General features: G+C 41.6%; 3 protein-coding genes across 3 annotated transcripts in view; 2 read left to right on the forward strand and 1 right to left on the reverse strand.

Moving 5' to 3' along the window:
- The window catches only part of LOC139816724 (neurotrimin), a 64346-nt gene that overhangs the window by 21450 nt on the left and 21127 nt on the right, over positions 1–21769 (reverse strand). The window lies entirely within an intron of this gene.
- On the forward strand, positions 3551–5434 carry Mat1 (CDK-activating kinase assembly factor). Its single transcript, XM_071783318.1, has 3 exons — positions 3551–3933; positions 4032–4155; positions 4246–5434. Exons 2-3 carry the CDS (start codon positions 4032–4034, stop codon positions 5088–5090), a joined length of 969 nt encoding a protein of 322 aa, XP_071639419.1. The 5' UTR covers positions 3551–3933; the 3' UTR covers positions 5091–5434.
- LOC139816717 (protein Wnt-4) overlaps positions 8364–21769 on the forward strand; it is a 38221-nt gene continuing 24815 nt past the window's right edge. Inside the window, exon 1 of the mRNA XM_071784422.1 lies at positions 8364–9218. Coding sequence (XP_071640523.1) covers positions 9148–9218 — 71 coding nt within the window. The 5' untranslated portion in view covers positions 8364–9147. The remainder of the gene's footprint in view (positions 9219–21769) is intronic.

The raw sequence follows: 21769 nt of genomic DNA on the forward strand, positions 1-21769 counted from the left end.
CTCTCTTTCCCTTGCTCTCTGTCTCTCTCTTTCTCTCTCTCTCTCTCTTCGCATCCCACACAGCATCCCTAGCCGGGAATCCGGGAATCGAATACCGCCCCCGCGAGATACCACGGCGCCGATTAAACTTGGCAGTGGATCCTATAAGATTCATCCCTGTTTTTTTTTTACCTTACGTACCTCCACCGTACGTACCCCCGCCACTGTCACTTCTTGTCGAGTTTAGGATTGTTGGTCCAGTCGGTTGGAGTATCGTAAAACGTATATGGAAATTGTACGCGAGTGTATACATATCGCTGTTGTTCTCGGTATCGCGCACTCCGTTTTATAAATAGTAGGACGCCGGCGTATAGAATTTAACAATTTAAATAACGTGCGCTGCGCGATTCTCTTCCGTGTCCCTTTTTTTGCTTTTATTATTTCTATCGGGAATTTCGTACCTCCGAGAGATGTAATCCAAAATGTTCTAAAGAATTAAAAATATTGAAAGACTGCGCGGAAGTTTTTAAAAATCACGGAAAGCGTTGGAAAATCTTCTCTGTCGAAACGTCATGTTGTACGGAAAGAAATTCTGTCTCTCTTTCATTTTTATCATATTTCCGAGTTATAGCAAGCTTCTTATATATTTTTCTCATCGCGAATTAATCTCAAGTCTATCTTATTATTTGTTAATTAACTTTCGTGTAACTACTTTCTTATAATTCTCCGTTGTTTAACATAAATTTGACACGGTCATGGTAATGTAACTCTTGTGTGAATTCATTTACCTAAAACATTAAAAATAATAATAATAACTATATATTGTCATTTCATGTAACTGCTGCCTTATAATTTTCTGCTGTTCATTTATTCATAAAAGTTTCATATAATTACCGTGTCAAGTTTATGGTCAACAGTAGAGGATTATAAAGAAATAATTAACAAAATAACAATATATATTGTTATCATTATTGTTTTTAATGTTTTGGGTAAATGGATTCACAAGAATTCCACTAATTACCCTGTCAAGTTTATGTTGAACAGCAGAGAATGATATATAAAGAACTATCAGTTACACAAAAGTTAATATATATTGTAGAGGAACGTGGGGTGTAGAACGGAGTAAAATCTTTATTTCTGCCATCAAATGATGTAATCTGCGGGGATTTCTCGAAACTGTGTCAGTATAGCATCGTCTACAACCAGACAGCAGCCATTCTCAAGTCTTTATGTGTTATTTGAGTGTAACGTTATATTCTGTTGTGTTTTTACAGTACTAGATACTTCTTCCGTCTCATATTAGTGAAGGAGAGTTACTTGTAAATACTTTCCGTGTATTCTATGTTACTATGCATTTTATTTATTTCTAACCGTTTTTTTTTCTTTAAGTTTCATGCCAAATTCATCAAAATTTGTGATAAAATTATTAAAAAGGAAGATACTCTAAATGATATTTATTTAATTAAACCAGTTATATGTATTTAAACAGGTTTATTACAAAATTGTAATTCAGTAATTGTTTTTCGTTCTTTATACATATAATAATAAAAGCATTTATATCGTAAAACCGAAAAATTGACAATATTTGTTATAAATTTGTTATAAAATATTTGTGCTCAAACGTTAAGTACCGCTTAAGTTCCCTTACATTTGCAACCGTTACATCAATATTGTATCTCTCTCTCTCTCTCGGTTCTTTTATAGAATAAAATACACCAACAATTCCTCGGTCGCGGCGTGAACGGAAACGGAATATTTGATGTCACTTCAGCCTTTTCTCGCAAATTTCTTCAACCGCGCGCACCGTTAAAGACGAAGAATCGAAGGCTCTCGGAAAGCTCTCGCGACAACGAACTCCGCATTTCGCGACCGATGCACCACTTGGCCGTGTTTCGCGCCTGCCCGTTTTGCTTTCACTTTTTTCCGAACGCTCCATGTTTAGGCGACAATAGGCGATAAATTTTGCAGCGTTGTTTGCCAGCAAAAATCCCTCTCCCTTTGCTCGCGCCGCGTCAGAATATCCCGGGTCCTTTGATCGCTAATCGGCTTATTAACTCGATCTCTTTTTTCGCCCCGTTCGCTGCTAACTTTAGCGTTGCGATTTTCCCCCGTGCCGTTTTCACAGCGCGCGAAACATCGCGGCGAAACTTTATCAGTTCGGACCAAAAGCTCCGGTAGACGAATGTTCGATAAACAAACGCCCGGCAACGAATTAATAAATGGGTTAATAAATTCGATTGCGCGCTCCAAGTTTGCGGAACTGTCGGGGAGATCCGTGCTCATTAAGCCGTGTCTGTCTGTTGAACGTTACCTCCGCTCCTCGCCGTTACGCGATTCCTTTTTTTCTCCTTTCCCCTCGCAATCTAAAACAACGAATGTTTAACAATTGTTACGGCGGAGCACACGACGAATGTAAAGCGAGAAACAAAAAAGAGCGGACTATAGCCGTAATTTCGCACAACTCCTGTTTTAAAAATGAACGCACACGTCAGGTTCTCGTATAGTAGATCAGTGGCGGGAGACGCGGTGAATTCGCACGGGAAATTCGTGCGCGCTATTTTTAATTTTCTCTTAATTTACTAACGCGTGTAAATTACGTAATCGGACCCCATAATTCAAGGAAGTGCAATCTACCGTTACAAATTCCGGTATTTTATGTGTAGCGGAAGTTCGATTTGCATGTATCGAGAATTTTTTAATTATATATATTGGGTTGGCCAATAAGTCTGTGCGGTTATTTATAAGTAACATTTATAAGTAAAAAACCGCACGGACTTATTGGCCAACCTATTATATATATATATTTTTTATATTTATTATAAATATATAATATATATTTAAATTAAAACTAGTTAAGATTATTAAGCTTATTAAGAATATTTCATTTAAATATAAACTAAATATGAAGAGAATTTTTTGTTATATTTTACCCTTAAATTTACTACAAACTTAGGACAACTTGGCAACCAAGGAATTTTTAAAATATACAAAAGACATTTTACAAACAATGTGATAAAAATTACCAAGCAGATTGGTAAATTTTGAAAAATTATTGAAATTTCCTAGATGTATTTTAGTAAAATTAATCAAACATATTTTATATTTTAATGTAATAGATATTAATATTTTTTATTATGGTGGATATTAATCAGAATAGCTCGCATAAAATTCTTGGTGGTACATGTTGTCCCACAACTGCCATGATTTCAGGGTAAATTTTAAGAGAAAATTCTCTCCTGTACGGAAAAAACTGTAGTACATTATTTTCAAATAAAATAAAAAAATAGAAAAAAAAACATGAAACATAAAATCAATAATAGAAATATATATGGTAAAATGTAACATAAAATAATAAAATAAGTTACAACGTTAAAACTATTCTCGGTTGGAAAAATAAAAAACTAAAGAAAAACAAATCTATTAATAAGAACTAAGAACATTCAGTTTTTTAGTTAATGTTAATTTTGGCGAATTCGACTGGGTATGATTATATATTTTTACTGACAAACAGTTATCTCGTTTATTAAGTTCGCAGTTTCTTCGTTCTCACTATAATATTGAATCTTTCTGTTGCATAATTGATAAAAGGGGTGAAATAAGTAAATAAAGTAAGTAAACACGCGTGGAAAAATATACAATTTCAAGAGAATGGAAAACAAATCTTTGTTCGACGAAATTTGTTTCTTTCAAAGTCAAAGTCGCATTGCTCAGCACTGCCTATATCGATAGGTGGTTCGATAGTATTCGAGAGTAAGTGTATCGAGAAACGAAATATCTTTGGCAGGTTATGTTGCCGGAGTTGCACGTTGCATGAGTCGTGCGCGGCTGTAAGCAACATTACATAAATATGATATTGGAACGTAATATTAGATATAGTTTGTGAGTGACAGCTGATTGTACCGAGTAGTTACTTTAACTTATTAATTTTGTGCGAGAAACAACACCGCCGCCAAGGTAAGTTACGATTTATTGCATTTGCGCATAACCCGTTCTAAGCTAAAGAGACGTCTTGTTAAATCTCATATTTATCTTATCTTTCTTTCGTCTCGAAGATGGATGATCAAGCGTGTCCACGGTGTAAAACCACCAAATATCGGAATCCGTCGTTGAAGATGATGGTGAACGTCTGCGGTCACGCATTGTGCGAGAGCTGCGTGGACCTGCTCTTTCTGAAAGGTTGATTTTTTGATTCCACCATTCATTGTTTACTACATTTAATTTGGAGGAGAGCGCGATTTCAATGATGCTTACGATTGATTTGTTCAGGCTCCGGATCCTGTCCAGAATGCAAGATTCCACTGAGGAGAGCAAACTTCAGAGTTCAAATGTTCGAGGATTCTATGGTGGAGAAGGAAGTGAACATAAGGAAGCGTATATTGCGAGATTTTAACAAAAGGGAAGAAGACTTTGCCACATTAAGGGAATATAACGATTATCTGGAGGAAATTGAGACGATAATATACAACCTGGCCAATAACATCGACGTAATTGAAACGAACAAGCAGATAGAGCAGTATAAGAAGGACAACAAGGAGCAAATAGCGAAGAGTAAATCTAAGCTCGGCAGAAGCGAGTACGAGCTGGAGGAGATGATAGAATTGGAGAAGCAGAAGGACGAGGAGAGGAGGCTAGAGCTTGCGAAGGAGGAGGTCGAGGCGAAGAAGAAAAAGATTCGCGAGAAGGAGGCTCTGATCGACGAGCTGACGTTCTCCGACGCGAATGCTAAGAATATCGTGGAGTCGTTCGCTTCCGCGATACAGACCCAGAAGAAGGAGGCGAAGGCCGCCGTATCTCCCGCCGTTAGGGCGACTCAGTTTAGCACGGGAATTAAATTTGGCAATCAGGCAAATCAGAACTACTCGGTGCCAAAGGTAGAAGAAGGACCCCTCTATTCTTACACGCCTATCCGACAGCAGATAGAAGGGCCGTCGCCGCCTAACTGGCGGGAGCTCCAGGCTCGCGGATACGTTTCGCATATACGAAACGAGTGTCAGGTCGATAGAGCGGGTGGATTTAGAGCGCACGTCGCGTGCCTGCGAGCGTTGCAGGAAGCGATGGCCGGTTTGTATCACAACCCATCGCAACGACAAGCGGAATTCGGGGCTGTATGACCACGCAAGACATTTTCGAACAACGCATGTGATATATCCCTGTTTGTTTTGATTTTTTAATGACACTAAATTGCTGCTTTAATTAACTAATCGAAAAAAGAATTATTATTTTTGTTCGTCACATGAGTTGTCAATGTCAGTGTCGGAGTTTGTCCATGCGGTGAGAGTGCCTTGAATGTAAATTGATGCGTATATGACATTTATAGCTCAAATTACCAAAGCACTTCTATCAGAGAGATGACTTTTTGCTCTGTTAAATGTATGTATATATATGTATATTGCTCACTTATAAGATAATTTTACTGTTTATATTAGTTAAAATAAATACTGTATCGTTATATTTAGATTGATGTGGATTCCTTTTTGCGATCAAAAGTTTTTCTGAATAAAAACACATTATACTACGCTTAACGAAACGCGATGTAAAATTAACATTGTTAATGGCGTCAAAATATTGTGTAATATATTGTATATTACATAATATATAATTCTGCAAAGAAGAAAATATATACATTTTTGTGATTTGTATGTCGATGTTGTTTGATGATCATCCATTTATAAATATATTTAAAATTATTTGTAATAATTTATCATTATTATGGGTTATATAATTTTGCGCAGAAAATATTTTTGTTAAATATATAATCACATGTTTTCCGAATCCTTACCCACCGTTGCTCGTAATAAATTGCCCTATCAGACCCGCAGATGGCAGCGTTAGCCTCATAATATATTAATTGACAAAAATATCATTATGAAAAAATGAACATAAGACGTAAAAAGCATGTTTTTCTAAATAGTTGATCTATTGGAAATTTTGACATCGTAAATATTAACAAAAAATGTTAAAAAGATAATTATTTTATTGCTAATGTTATAAATCATTATATCATAATATATAAATATGACAAATGAGTATTAAAAAAAAATTACAATTTATATATAATAAAAAAACGTGGCAAAATAATTTTCTCTGCATTACTCCAACAACCGAAATAATACCCATTTACTTTATTTTTTATTTTCCTAAAAACTTTCGATTCGAATTGATTTTGATCGGACGACTGTTTTGACTACTATAAATTCAATCAATTAATTACATAAGTATTTTACGTCAATAAGTAATTATAATCTATATAAATGTATTCCATTATACTATTGTGTATCCAGAAAACATAGGCTTTTTAAATGTCAGTATATTTTTTGCTTAAAGTAAATAATGAAACGTGATTTTCATTTCAAGATTAAATATTGCGGCGTTTCAAAAAATTATTCTAATATATAGTACGCTCTATCGATTATCGTAATTATTTCGCACGGCACATGCATCACTTTTGTCCATTGTCCATTTCTACCGATGTAGATTAATCTCGGTTTAACTTACTTTTTATCTTGTTCTAACTCTATAACTAGAAAAAAATAAAAAGTAAGTTAAACCAGGATTAAAATTATAACTTGCATTGGTAGATATGGACATTTGTCTTGTAGTTTACAATTCGTAATGCTGTTATAAAAATTGAAAGTAGAATGATTTTGGCGAGTCCAAATCTTCATCTCAATAGTACCGAGACTATATCGAATCGATGTTAATTTTATGATATTTTTTATAAATTATGCGTTATGTACAATATGAGTCTCAAGATGTGTAATGATCGAAAATCGTAGATTAAAAATCGTTAATATTTTCTTCAAGCGCGTAATAAATGCAAAATTTACAATCCGGAAAATAGCGACATTGATTTGAATATCTATCACCAAAACTTATTGTTCAAGATGATCTTAATCTTAATCATGAAATACTCGTAATTACATATAATTCATTGGACCTATTATAAAGTGCAGGGTATAGATCCAATATGAAAGTTCTAAAAAAATTAGAAGAATTATGTACAATTCTTATGGTGATATGTAAACACTCGATGCAATTGTGTGTTGTTTAGAAACGAGTTTATGTCTGTCTGAAGATACCGAAATGTATTGAAATCAATTCGATTTGGATGGCGATACATCAATATTGATTAAACAATGCATGCTATTCGTGACTGGCAGGAAATAACGAAACGATTGCTCTGTCAAATAGAATCTCCTATTTCCATCATTATCGTAATGACGAGGAATAATTTTAACTGTATTATATCGATATATAACTTTTTTTATAACATAAAATAATATAATGTACGCGCTGTACGCCGTGTACGTTATTTTGTATAAAAGTATAAATTAACGTAAAGTTAAAGTTACGTTATTGTATAAAAATCCATTTCGCGTTTCCGGAAATATGAATTTATAACGCAGCTTTATTTAACACTCATTTCTCTACTGAACGTTTCTCAAACCCGCAAGGAATAATTTAAGCGATAGAAAGTTAAATATTTAAGATTACTCGCATTTGTCCTTTCTATTGCTTGAACAAATTTACGCACCGACCGATTATGAGTAAAGATGAATTTTTTGCTTGTGTCAGCAAAGTCCTTCCATCAAAAATAATAAATCGCGGATCGAAATTCTTATCTGTATATTTCCCTAAAAAAGAGTCAATAATTATCCAGGTGGCTACCTACGTTATTAATCACTTAATTCACTTCCTCTAGCATCATTAAACAGAAAAGAATCGCGTTACACTCACCAATTATTTCATTAACAATCTGAAAGATAATCATTACTTTCAATCTTTGTTTTCAGTTAATTTCCATATTTATCAAAGTTGTCTTATTGGGAACCACCCGATTATGATATTTTCGACGATGAGAAAAAAATCGGCTCAAAAATGTTCAAGACAAAAAGCCAAAAAGCCTTGAAAATTTAAGAGCCTCCTTGTCTTGAAGAATTTTGTACCCGATTTTTTCTTTAACTAACTCAAATAGCCCTTCCTCACCCTATTACGAATACGCCAAGGAAGACGAGCGGTATCTTTTAAATGTCCGCTCCTACGAGATGGTCTCCCATCTCAATAAGGGCAGCGATGAAAACGCGTAATCGGCGCGGCCGGACGTAGGTACGCGAGACGTAACGCGGGGACAGTCTCCAGGGTCTCACCGGTTAAGTCGGATTCGATGAGCAAGCGCGAGTCGAGGAGAACGAATCGCGAGCGAGCTCAGCGAGCGAGCGTACGTGCTCCGGCACCGTCCCGTCGCCGGTGCGCCGAAATGCTTAATTAGCGCGAGTGGAGCCTCCGGTGGCTCTTCGGCGACGCGGCCAATCGGCGTGCCGCGAACGAGCGGCGACTCCGCCCACCGTGAGAGCCCCGTTGCCCTTTTCCTCGTGACTACCGGCCACCACAGTCCGTACGCGAACGTTCACGGAGCGTCGTCTCGCCTCGCGTCGGCTCCGCTCCGCTCGCGGTTCACCGTGCGTCGACGACACGACGACTGGTTCTCATCGGCGGCGTCAAAGTTCCGCCCGATTAAGATTCCCTTGAGGGGCCTCAGATCTCCGCTTGATCGCTTGCTCGAAGCCGCGAGACCTTTCGGCGCGCGGAAACGACTTACTCGCCGATTTACGGCCGATCCGGCTCCGGCCGCGCAAAATTCGATTCATCGCGTCGCGTCGCGATCGCGGCATTCGAAATTCGGTCCGCGCGTCGCCGGAAACATGTAAGACGAGACGAGGGACCGGAGTTGGAGAACTTTCGTCTGCAGAAAGTCCACGGTCTTTCGGGCACAGAGCGGCGCGAGAAGGGGGAGACGCGGGTACGCGCGGGGTGTCGATCCGCTCCGGGCGCGCGCTCCGAGATCGCTCTCGATCCCGGCCACGCTCTGCTCCTCTCTCTTTCCCACTTTCGCGCGCGATCTTCGATCGGTCGACGATCTCGCGTCTCGTCGTTCGATATCTCGCGCTCGCGCTCGTGGAGAAGACGATGCGAAACGCGGACCGTCGTCGGCGACGCATGTAAGAATGCGAGGTTGAGAGAAGGCAAGGACGATTCCACGTAATCTCTCCTCTCCTTCGCGCTTCCACGGAGGAGATTCGACTTTGAGGATTCGGCGGTCGAGTTAAGAGAAAGAGAGAAAGAGAGAGAGAGTCCACACGGGATCGCCGCACGCAACGTACGCTCGTCATGTCAATGAGCTACCTACTTGTGTCTTTGCTGATCGTCGCGTGGCAAAGCGGCGCGCAAGCCAACTGGTGGTGAGTCAAAGTTGCAATGTATATCTTTTATCGGATAAACAAACCGGGACATCAAGAGATTCGTATTTAACTCGTCGTTCACCGAGATAAAAACGTATGACGCGATTACCAATGTATATTTCTATCAATGCAGATTATAAACTTTAATCTCTCTAAGTTCTGAGAATTAGAAAAAGATAAAAAGTAAGTTAAACCGAAATTAAAGTTAATCTGCATTGGTAGAAACAAATATTAGGCGGAGGGAGGGGGTAAACCCTGGCTAATCTAAGTCATAAAAACATTTAGAATATTCATTTAGATGAATATTTTGAAATATTTTGAACCGAGGTTGCTTCTTGAACCAACCCAAGTCATACCAATAAAATAGATACGATTCAAGATCATTTAAAAATGATTTTTAACTTTTGCCTTTTTTTCCGATAGACACAGGAGCAGTTGTGAAAATAACGCTGTATCTAGTAAACGGGTAAAAATAATTTTCTTGAACTTCGCCTTGGTAATGCCGAGTTGAATCTTATGTTTAACCGTTTAATCTCTGAATTTGATCAATTTTTTTTGTGAGGTTATAATCTGACCGCACGATGAAAACGGCCGATAAATAAGAAGTACGAATACGAAAAAGCTCGTGACAATATCTAAAAATCATCTTAATTATTCTAACGCTCTTTAAATATCTTGATAGCAATATGATACATTTTAAGTTCAGCGATTGTATACTAGCGTTTAATTAAACCTTCTGACTATCGCAGTTGCGCATATTCCTAACGTAGATCTTCAGTACTTTCACTGCCAAGAACGCCTATCGACGCCTCCGTTTTCTTATGGAAGAAGCCAGGGGCACCAGATGACATTTTATTCTTATGTTTCAGCTACTCGCAATTTTTAAATAGTAATTAATTTGCGGGCGCTAAACTAATATAAAAATATCAATTGAAACGGCTTAGGAGAAATTAATGTAAAGAAATAATCGCACAAGGTCTTATCATCCATAATTTAAAAAATTATATCAATTCTAAAGCGTAATTGAAGATCATTCCTATAACTGTTTCGTCCAATCTCGTATTAATTTGAGATCTTTCTTTTTTTTTAATTATAGAGCCTTAGGATAAAGATCTCTTCTCACAATCAGGTGATAGGTCTACAACGGCGTGTTAAAAAGAAAATTTTTAAAGTTAGCGCGTTGGACCTGGGAAAGATGTCGTTATTATTTATCAAAATTGAGAAGTTTATCCAGATTTATAATATCATTAGCGTGCAATCGCGCGCGCGCGCGCGCACGATCAGGGAATGCATTCTCCTGCAAGCATCATCTCTATCTACGGTAATTTCCTCCGGGAGACGAAGGCAAACTTGTCTCTCCATCGCACTCCCCCCCTTCTCTCTCTCGCTCTCTCTCTCTCTCTCTCTCTCTCTCTCCGAGAGCACTTCGCCGTTTGGCCGCGGCCGGCCAAACAAATGCGTTCTCCACCGCAGACAAATGTCCTCCGCGAGTTCTGGACAGTCGATTATTTTTATTGACACGATGATCGCGCGCTGATGCCACGGTATAACTCGCGAAAACGCGGCGGCGGATGCATCACGCGAGAAGGGAATCCCGGCCCGCCGGGAATACGGTCCAACGCTATACGGCTTTCTTCGTGATTATTCGAACGGCAGCATCCCCCGAGATGTTGCCGCGCGCGCGCGCGCGGATCTAAAGTGGCACGTAAGTAGCGAGTTATTACGCGAGTTATGTTGAACGCCACTCAACGGGCGGGTTCAAGGATACGTATTGGAAACCGCAACCGTATATATACAGTCTCGTAATCACGAAATGTTTGATTCATCCCGACCGGCTGTCTTCCCGAAAGGGAAACAACAACCCGGCGGTTTGGTTCGTATAAAGGCGGACCGATTGAGAAATAATTGCAATAAATTCCTATCATCAATGTGCGCTGAATCCCGAATCAACCGCGTAGTTATCGATAAATTTTCTTCAGATTTCTTCCTCCCCCCCCCCCCCGCGTCGATTACAGTTACGAAATCGCAACTCCAGCGAATGTATAAATAAAATTCCCATCCCTGTCTGTAATATTTTAAATTTTATTTAAAGATGGTATTTGTCATCGATTTGAGATGAAAGTCAGATATTTTTCCTCAACGACTATAACTTACGTTTAAACGCTTCTTTCACTATCTTCTTTTACTACACCGATTTAATTCGAACACTCGCCAAGTTATTAAACCAATATTGCTCGTTATCGCGCTCGAAAAATTCTCACCGTAATAATAATTTGAAAAAAGTAGAACTTTAATCGCCAGGCAGGGTAACGTTAATCAGGTAACGATCGAGAATACGGCCGTGTCGAAGAGGATTTTCGGCGTAAATTTGAAGAATGTTCATCGACGCGCCGGACAGTCGTCGATAGTCATGAATCCATAATGGACGAATAATCCCCTTCGATCGGCCGAGCCGACGCGCCGCGCCGCGAGCGAGATCGGAGGAAGCCCCGGCGGTAATGGCTACGCGAGCCGCACCGCCTACGGTGTGCGTGGCGTATAGGTAGCGACAACGTGCCCCCTTATACAATCTTAAATGAGGAAGAGAGCGGGTCGATCCTTTACGGCCGAGCATGATTTTCTACCCAGATATTTCATTTCCGACAAACCCGTTCCCTCGGGCGATTAATCGCCCGCCTATATCGGCGCGCGTGGCGAATCCGCCGATTAGGGTCACCGATACGCCGATATTGGAAAGTATCGACCGTCTATTTCGCTTTTAACATCGATCCGCACGGCACAATGGATATTTAATATACATTCCGGTGGACGATACTCCGACCATTGAGCCGCGGATTTTGCTTGTGCATTATTGTTAAAACGAGACAAATGAGACAGGTGTTTCTTTGAATTGTCATCTATTTTACATTTTTGATTTTTATTCTCGATTGACTCGAGAATAGTATTTAATGTTATCTAGACTTTTTTTGTTAATCATATCGTGGCATCGATGTCGCTCCGTCAAAATAGACAAACGAATAATAAGAGTATTTTAAATATACATTGCAATTGCGGTTTTAGAAAATAAACGAATATGCATACGTGGACTTGATCTCACGTTATTTCTTTATTCTTTTTTTTTATGAGAGTTATATAATTTTCATTACTGCCCCTCGTAATACCGCGTTAGTCTTAACTTCGTTTAAATCATAAGCATGCGCGGTTTCTATATCGACGAGTGCTTCAGGTCGGTCGTTCTACCAGAGAATACCACTAACGTCTTAGCTATCTCATTCGATCTCATTAAAGAGTAGCCTACCGACTAAATTGAAGAATATCCCGGGAGAGCCGACTTGACTCTTATCCGCGATCGTGGAAACTAACGACGCGTACGAGTATGGCGCGGGAGATGCTCAGATGCACATCAACGAGATCAATCAACTCAAATTATCGATCGCTTTTTAGATACCGCAATTGCAGTGATATCCTACAGTTATCATCTATCATCTATCAATTACGATCGCGAAATATATTCAAGAATTGAGTTTTAGCGTAGGTCTCTCGTAGAGAAAACCCCCCCGTTGCTTTTCTTCTCGTCGTCGGCGAAAGTACGCGTTCGTTTCCTTTTCCTTTCCTTCAAATAGTTTATCAAAGCAGCTAACACGGTCGATTTCAACGTCGTCATTATGGATGTCCGTTGCGCGGACCGGAGGCCCGTATCTCCGAAGCGAGTCATGAATTTTCGAAGCTTTCGATTCTCGCTACGGGAACGCGAGGGCCCCTCCACGCCGTATACACGCCGCATTAATTCCGGGGGTGCCTCGAGCATGACTATCCCGGTTTTAATGAGGTTTAACGAGGGCTTCCGTTCTTATTTTCAGCTTTTGTTTACCATTTCGAGCGGGCACTCGATTTATCGATCACTCGCGTTTTTCCGCCACCGCCGTCCATAGAATCTAACGTGCTTCAGAATTAGACGCGCACCCTCGGGTGATTCCTCTCGGCCTAGCCGAAGGGAGAGGAGCGGGAACAATTTATCGCTCCTTCTCGTTCTACGCGTAAATTTGAAAATCTAGCGTACTGTTTGCGACATTTTCTTAATTGTATTGCAACAAAGCCTATTTTAACTCTATCGCAATAAGCTGTGTATCAAATATTTGAAGGTACAAGTTACGCTGCAAGGAAAATGAGTTTCTTAAAATTTAAAAAAAATTGATATGTAAAAAAATGCTAAAGACGATTAATTTTTTTAGTTTTACTTAATAAAATGTAAATACATAAATGGGATTTCAATTACCGAACGACGTTCAAAATACTTGCGGACTGCGAACGGTGTTAAATAATTGCTATTATTAATTATACATATTAAAAATGTAATATGTGGAGATTCAATAGATTACAAATACAGTATTGAATGGCATTTTCTCAGGCAAAGAGTTGGCTGACAAGCCGATAAACGAAAGCTCTCGGTGAGCGGATTACAAGTCCAGATTCCGAGGGTAAACCTGTTATTCGGCGATTGACAAAAATGCGGTGGCGACAAAGATGTGCTTGCTCTCGACTGACGAAGACGAGCGATCGAGACAAAGACGACGCCGCTGTCTTTTGAAACGTCACGATCTTCATAAAGAAATAGAAAGAACGCGGCCGTAAACCAACACGCGGCGGAGCACGAGGGTGAAGAGGGGCCCCGGGTGGCGAGAGAGAGACGGCGAGGGGAGTGCGCAGCCGCCGCCGTCGAGGCAGATTTAATAAAAGCGTCTTTATTGCCAAACGCGAGTCTCCGGTCGGGTGCGTTATAGTTGCACGCGCGCATCGTCTTTACGACGAGCGATTAAAATTGGTATTAACACTCTAACGTTACCCCGCAATAATCCCCCGGTCTCGTCGCTGTCGGCAGGCCGCCGCGCCGGCCATTATCCGGCTCCTCCTGAAACGACCCGGGGACGACGGTCAAGCCGGACCCGAACGACGATTTTGCGCTTTATTTCTCGGCACCGCGCTTTTATCGGACGGAGCACATCCGCCGACGGCGATGACATTGCGAGCAACGCCGGCCGGCCGGCTATGTCATCGTCGTAAGCTCGCCCGTGGCTAGTTTCTTGCCCGCGCTTTAACGCACGATCGTAACGCGATGATCGTAACACGCGGTAACATTTCGATAAGAACGGAATGCTTAATAAATATTGACCGATACGCCGATATAATACAAAATAAATAATGGACGGAATTTTATAATTAATAATAATTTTTATGAATCTTATACGTTTTGCTTCAGGTTTGCGCGCTCTTATCTTGCCCATTGTCAAATACATGTTCGACAAACCGAAAAGTAAAAAAAGGCTATTCCGTAATGACTCGTTTTTTTTTTCAAGACACAGGAATTCTCAAATCCGAGAGTACTTTACGCGAAGACAAAGACTCATGGCGATGTGGCGCAACATCGAGACGCTGCTCGTCGGAGACTCGAGGTAGATTACTCGCGAGATTCGATGACGGGATAAGGGCGCGCGATCTCGTCGTTATGTGTTTCGCTCCGCGACGTATGGAAGCGCTTTATGGGGTACGACGGGCGCGTCGCGGCCAATACGAACGCGCGCATCTCGTCGTACTTTAGTTACTGCTACTCCCGGGTCCTCGTATATTTTTTTTATAAGACCCATATAAAGAGTACCGTAATATATGACCTAGCCGTCTCGTAAAAATAAACGGCATCGCCGCCGATAACGTGTTCCCCTTCGGCGCGACGTGTCATCCCCTCGCGAAAGCCTCCCCCTGCCCCGAGATCCGGTGACGCTATACGCTACGGCCTCTGGCCGAAGGGATAAATCGGGATTACCGCGCGTTTCGTTAATTCGATCGTTCGGAATTCGCGGGAGTGCCGGAGCGCGTCTATAAAATCCGCTCCCCCCCCGTCGAAACTTATTTCCCCCGTTTCCCCGCGTCGAAACAACGCCGGCACACAACGCTCACATTACGCAAGATGAATTTTTCTGCGAAACCTCTCGAGCGATCGAGAGGATCGGCACCGCCAAATCCTCGTGGCGCGTTAATAATAACCTCGCGGCGCGTTGGTAGCCTGAAGGATCATCGGACGGCGCGGCGGGGCACGGCACACGGAGGCTTCAGTGGCGCGCGGCAAAAACCTAATAGCATCCTGTTTTGTTTAGTATTTCTCGTTTTACGTCGAGAGGGCATGCGAGCGAGCGAGCGAGCGAGCGTGAGAGGGAGGGAGGGAGAGAGAGAGAGAGAGAGAGAGAGAGAGAGAGAGAGAGAGAGAAGAAAGAGTGAAGCTGCATCTTCTGACCCCTCGTCCTGCTGGCCATCTCTTCCTCTCGCCCGAAGAATCTCCGACAAAGGAGGCCGCCGCGAGCTTTGGTAGCATGCCTTCGGGACTCCTTCGGCGATGTTTCCCTGGAGTCTGAGATATATTGTCATAACGAAGAGGCCAGGTTAGGCTGTACGGGGGATACTTCTCTTTCAGTCCTCCGCCTCCTCTTTCTTTCTCCGCGTTCTACCCCCTTTCTTTTCCACTCCTGTCTCTCACCCGCTCTTTTGTACCCGTCCACTTTCCAATTTTCCAGAACGATTTCGTTACGCGTGCGAATTTCCGTTGTTTTTTTTTCCCTCGAGACGCACGATCCTGATACGCCGATTACTCCGATAATAACACCGTAACATCCGGAACTGAATTGTTTGACAAAGGTTGACAAATAACTTGAAAAGAAGTCAATAACAAGCTTGGCCTACCGAATTATTTTGAAGTTATGCAGAAACACGTATAGCGAAGGGGAGAAAAATGAAAAATTGCCGGGGCATCGTTATACCGCGAACTCCTTTTTTCAAAGGTACTTGCCGGCTGGAACAATCAGGTTTTTTGTAACTGTATAGCGGGAGTCGAGAGTGCGTTCGGCGATTTTTGTTTTTACACAATAACGGCCGTTTCGCCTACCTGGCGCAATTTTTTTTTCCTTCCTTGGGCTGTACGCGGCCGGCTCGTTATTTGCGCTCGCTTTTGCGATCGCGCGCTCATTGTTCCCGTATGGCCAGTAACATTTTTTCGCGGCGCACGTAATTAACCGCGCAAATGTTCATATATTCATCAAGGAACAATAACCTTGTTAGCTCGCGGTCGACCCGCGGCTCCATAGAACGGCGCAGTGCCCGGAAGGCACGGCGCGATTGACGTATTGGATTGATAAATATCAGAGGTGGGGAAAGAGGGGGAATATGTCGAGCGTTTCAATGGTCGTCGCGTTACAACTCCCGCGCGCGCAATTTCGCCGCAATTGCCCCGTAAAATCAGATAGATTTTCCCGTGACTCCTGAGACGATCTTCCGCGACGTCTAATCGAAATCGCGGACGCCGCGCCGGCTCTCGCTCTCTCTCCGGAAATATCGGAAAAACGTCAGACGCTCCGTGGTGTGTACCTCGCGCCGTGCTGCTCGGCAGACTATAGATAGACTATCGGCGACGCACACTTGTTGAACGCGTGGTTTATCTTGGCCTATAGATCACTCAGAGTCTAACGAGTCTTCCCCAGTGACTTCTTCCCTTGGTCACCTTATTCGTCTCCTCGCTCGCAGCTCGCGCTGGAACGGTCGCGATTAGCGCGATGCTATTACGGCCAAGTCGTATATAATATCGTGCGATCGTTATTTCGATCTCTTTTAGAAGTTATTTACAAAAGACATTCATTCTACGTTAATATTGAAATTAAACGGCAGTTGAGCAATGTTATTATTCCTTCTTTTTCAGAATTGCAATATATATCGAAAGAAATGTGGTTAGCGGGAATAGTCGCCGAAGCTCGAAATCGCGCGGACACTGTTGAATTCGTCAAATTATATTCAATTTTTAATCATTCCCGTAGGTCACCACTGCTCCTACTCAATACGTTGTTAATTACTAAAATTAGTAACTAAAGCAATAGAGTTAAAATAATAAATTTTGACACACATGGCAGTTAAAGATAACAAAATGTTACTTTACTCAAGGTGCTGGTTTAAATTTCATTCTTTAATATTTAACAGTGAAAGATGTATTGCTGAGTAAGTGATTAGTATAGTTCTGAAATTATATTTGCTTCCGAATAATAAAATAAAATTATTTTTTTATATCCTCCTTTATTTGTCTTGTATCGATAAAGGAACTGCAGAAAGAGAATACGTAAAATCATACATTTTTCGATGAAAGGATACATATCGCTTGGAAATTTTGTATTGTTTGTATCAACCGCCAAATGTCTATATTTTCGTGATTCTTCTCTAAAAGCTGCGAGCGCGCGACCGAAGCAATTGCGCATTGCCCGTGCCGTTCTCCAATTACCTCCGATCGAAATTTTCGCGAATATTTGCCGATTATCGGATCTTCGTTTTGGAGAACTTCCCGGATCGAATATTATCGCGGATAAACTTTCCGAAATCCGCGGCGCGAGCGAGATATCCGGACCGAATGAACGAGACCTTTACCTCGAATTTTCGATCCGTCTCCAGTCTTCCGCAATTTAGGTAGAAAGTGCATCGCGATAACGTACGAAATTTCGCACGAATATAGAAGGAACATGGCGGCGACAATAATTTGACTCCGCAGGCAATAGCCCTCCGTCTCTCTCCTTCTCCCTCCGTCTTTCTCTCTCGGTTCCTGTATTATTCAAGTCGCCATTATTGGACCCCTTGGTCCGGCTGCTGTGCGACACGCTCTCTCGCCCCCGCGGGACGACGCAATTGCATCTGCTCGGAATGAGAGTGGGCGAGAGGGGTGGGTCCACTACTCCGCCGCGTATCGCAGCCGTGCCGAAGGAGAGAGTACCGTGGGCGTTTAACCCCTCGATGTGAACTTCGGATCTAGTTACTTAAGTTCGGTGCTCGTGCAAATAAAAGGAGGAGCGTAATTTATGGCCGGCGAGATATCGGGACGTAGGGCCGCAGAAGGGGTGAGAGAGAAGCAGCGGAGGGGGAGGGCGATGGAGGGATAGCCAGAGGACGGAATAAAAATGAAACGCGCGCGGTGTCATTGATCCGGATAGGACGGGATATAGGGATAGGCAAGGAAGAGACGGAAGTGAGCGAAGAAATAAATAGGCCGGAGAGAGTATTCTACTTATTTCTTCAGACTTGTAAGACTTGAAATATTATTGTAGTGATTTTGCCTTCGTCTTTCATCCGTCTGAATACGAGAAGGAGGATAAGATCGGAAATCCTCTTCTCTCCAGGAAAACAGAATTTCAGACTGCGCGTCTCGAAAATAAACTAGATAATATGGATATAAACTCAGTTAAGCGAGAACATATGTGAACTAACATTGATCTCTTGGTATTTATTTTTATCTCTTAACTCTTATGTCAAAACAAGCAAGTTTATATAAAATTATTTTTTATAATAAAAAAACATTGTTTTATTGCATTATCTTTGAGTAATTATATTACAAGCTTTAATTAAGTTATAAAGTTCGTTTTTCTTACAGTTAGAATAATATACATGATGTTAAAATTAATAATATTATATTGCCCCCTTTTCTCTCCCCACTTCTGAGATACAGAGTCATAAGGTTTTACTAAATTAAATAAACGCATTCCTGATAATAAATCAAAATACATAACCGATATAGAGTGAAATAAGTTGGTAAATTATAAATAACAAGGTAATTTCTCCTTTTTATAAAGCTACAGCGATAATTTCAGCGATAAATTAACGGGATCTTATCGCGAAAACTTTAGGCTCAATACGCAACCCTTTCGAAGCAGGGCGCGCAAACTTTTCTTCCACGCGATTCCGGGGTCAGTACTCCAGACACGCCGCCTCGTATCGCGTCTGAATTAACATTTATCCGATGCGTTCTGTCTTAACGAGAGGCACGCAAATCACGAGAGCCCACGGCTACGTAATTTGTGAGTGGCGGAAGAGGGGGTGTGGGGGAGGGAAGGAGGGAGGGGGAGAAAATCGTTGAGAATCGCAATCCCGTGGCCTGACATAAATTAGTCGTGGCTTAAATCCCGGTCTAATCCATCATAAATAACTCCGTGCAGATGCGTGTACATGCGTGCGCGCATGGGGATTCCGTCCCCCTAAATTATTTCGAAAAGATCGCGGCCCACGTGCTGCATCGCGCCGGCGGACGCGTATATATATACGCGTGTATACCAGTATATATCCGACTAGTGCTTAACCACCTGCCAAATACGCGAGACATTTTTTAATCCGCATTGACGATTTATTCGCGCGGACCCGGGGCGCCCGATGGTCTCTGGCACTTTACAGAAATAAAAAAAAAATGCTTCCGTTACTCCCGCGCGTTTCTTTTTCGAACACTTTCTCCGGGCAAATAACAGTCGCAATTTTTTTTTTTTACGCCCTCTTTCGAGTTAAGCACTCTTAACTTTCTCGATTCCCGAACTCGGTCACTGTATGATCAATGTTTCGCAATAAAAGTCATGACGTGTATATATGGGGAAATATAACCTTGTTGTGAGTATCTAAAGTTGGGCTCTCGATGATCATCCGAAAGCACGAGAGAACTGAACTGAGCGATACATCATGGCCGCGAAACTTTAATTGTCAATAATATAAATGTTAAATGGCGCCATCCCCGAACTCCGTTCTCGAAGTCATAGTCGAGCTCGCGCAACATCGCCCTCGAGTCGAACCCCGGATCTTTAATATTAATGGACAAGTTAGTAGACACCCTCTTTCCCCGAGATGTAATGACGTCGATGATGGGCGCCGTTACGAATGCCGCTTACCCGCGTACGTCCTATATGTTTGAGCGTGTATATGTATATGTATCGAATGCGAGCAGGTGAATAGAGGCGAATATGTCTCTCTAGGGTCTTCGTAGTTGCTTTGCATTTTAACGCATTCTTGGTGTCAAGTTCGACGAGATGAAACATTCCGTCCAGAGAAACGAAATAAATGTTACATAAGAAGTTCGCGATATAATTAACGCTTGGATACAAACGATGCGAAAAATGTGAAGGGAGAACGTTTGAGTTTTAATATAAAAAAAAAAAAGAAATCAACGCGATCCCGCGAATTTCTCCCAATTAACTTTGTTAATCCCGCGGCGGTCCCGCGACTGTTGAAAGATTTCCTTCGCATCGTGCCGTTTCATCGTTTGCAATTGCTTTATCGGACGCGCGTAACCAGATCGATAATTACGTGTTACTTAATTACTCGTTTTCTGCCGGAGCATTAAGTCGCCGGGGCACGAGAACGCGAGATCAATTAATTATACCTGACTTGTGCGCGCTGCTGTGGCATTTCTCCGTTCGGTAATAACATCTCGTAACGCCCGTAGCTATTAAAACTCTCTCTCTCTCTCTCTCTCCGAGCGAGGCGGCAATCGCGCAAACTCCATTAAGACGCGCGCCGCGCGCGCGGTCCGTCGAGTGCGTTCCCTCCGCTATACATCACTACCGCGCGCCGAGCTTTAAATCGGTCACAAAATTTATATTAAAACATCTGTCGGATGGCCGTTCTCTCGTAAAAGCTCGTAAACCCCGCTCGCATGAAGCAATGATTACTAAACAAAGTTTTTGCACCTGCCGCGGTAGGTACTTATTGTTGGGTAGCCGAGAAGGATCGCCGCGCGGTATTCCGCGGCGCGTTAATGAGAAGCAATTTGCCGTTTTAGTGTTGCGCCAAGTATTTAACGACGGTCCGATGGTCTGAAATATAAAAGAAGAGCTTGGGAAACACTGAATGATCCACTTACGAGTTTTGGCTGAGATATCTTCCCTATTATGTTTTCTTTCAAGAGACTTTGAGACGATTTCAAACGATTAACAGCTAGTTTGTTGATTTCGATTAATTATTTAATAAAGTGCCTTGCCAATTGTGATAATTTATAAAAATGTGAACAAATCTTGTTCATACTAATCGCTGTAGAAAAATGTTAACTGTACAGTAAAACATAATAAGTATGAATTCTATTTATTCCTTCAAAGTATTATTTATAAATAATGTTAGCATAAAATATGATTTTTATATATCATATATATATTTAGACATTTCATTTGCACATTGCAATACTATCGTATAAAAATAATTTCAATTAAATAGATTTAAATCTTCAAAGTTGAAGGGAGACTTTCAGATCGCAAAGAGATTTATCTTTACTATTTTAACAAAATCATCCGACTCGGCTGCTATTAGATTTTTTACCTTGTGAATGAATACAATTATCATATCCGTTATGTATATACATAACATAGAAGAATCCTATCTCATCGTTGGAATTCTGAAAGATCAATCTTCATTCCCTTAGATAAGTAAAGGTGTAATCTACTCGGGCCCGACTAGAGCGATCATGCTCCGCGGCCTCTTCTAATCTAGCCTCGAACGGATAGAGGAAACATGAAGAAAGGGAAAGAAGCGCAGAGGAGGAAGAGCGGGAACAAAAAAGCAAACAGCCCCCGTCCAGTTTTCCTGCCTCTGCCGCGTTCTACGCAGGCGATCCTTCCTCCTCGCTGTCGGCATTTTCCGTGGTATCGATGCGAAGAAAAAAATGAGGTGGACGGGCGGGGGGGAGGGGAAGAGGACGAATCGTGATAACTGGGGCGTAATGCGCGCGG

The sequence above is a fragment of the Temnothorax longispinosus genome, chromosome 7 (genome assembly GCF_030848805.1).
Source record: "Temnothorax longispinosus isolate EJ_2023e chromosome 7, Tlon_JGU_v1, whole genome shotgun sequence".
NCBI classification, from domain to species: Eukaryota; Metazoa; Arthropoda; class Insecta; order Hymenoptera; family Formicidae; genus Temnothorax; species Temnothorax longispinosus.

Coding starts and splice junctions, on each gene's coding strand:
- Mat1 (XM_071783318.1), top strand. CDS start 4,032: ATGGATGATCAAGCGTGTCCACGGTGTAAAACCACCAAATATCGGAAT. Junction 4,156..4,245: donor GGACCTGCTCTTTCTGAAAG/GTTGATTTTTTG, acceptor TGATTTGTTCAG/GCTCCGGATCCTGTCCAGAA.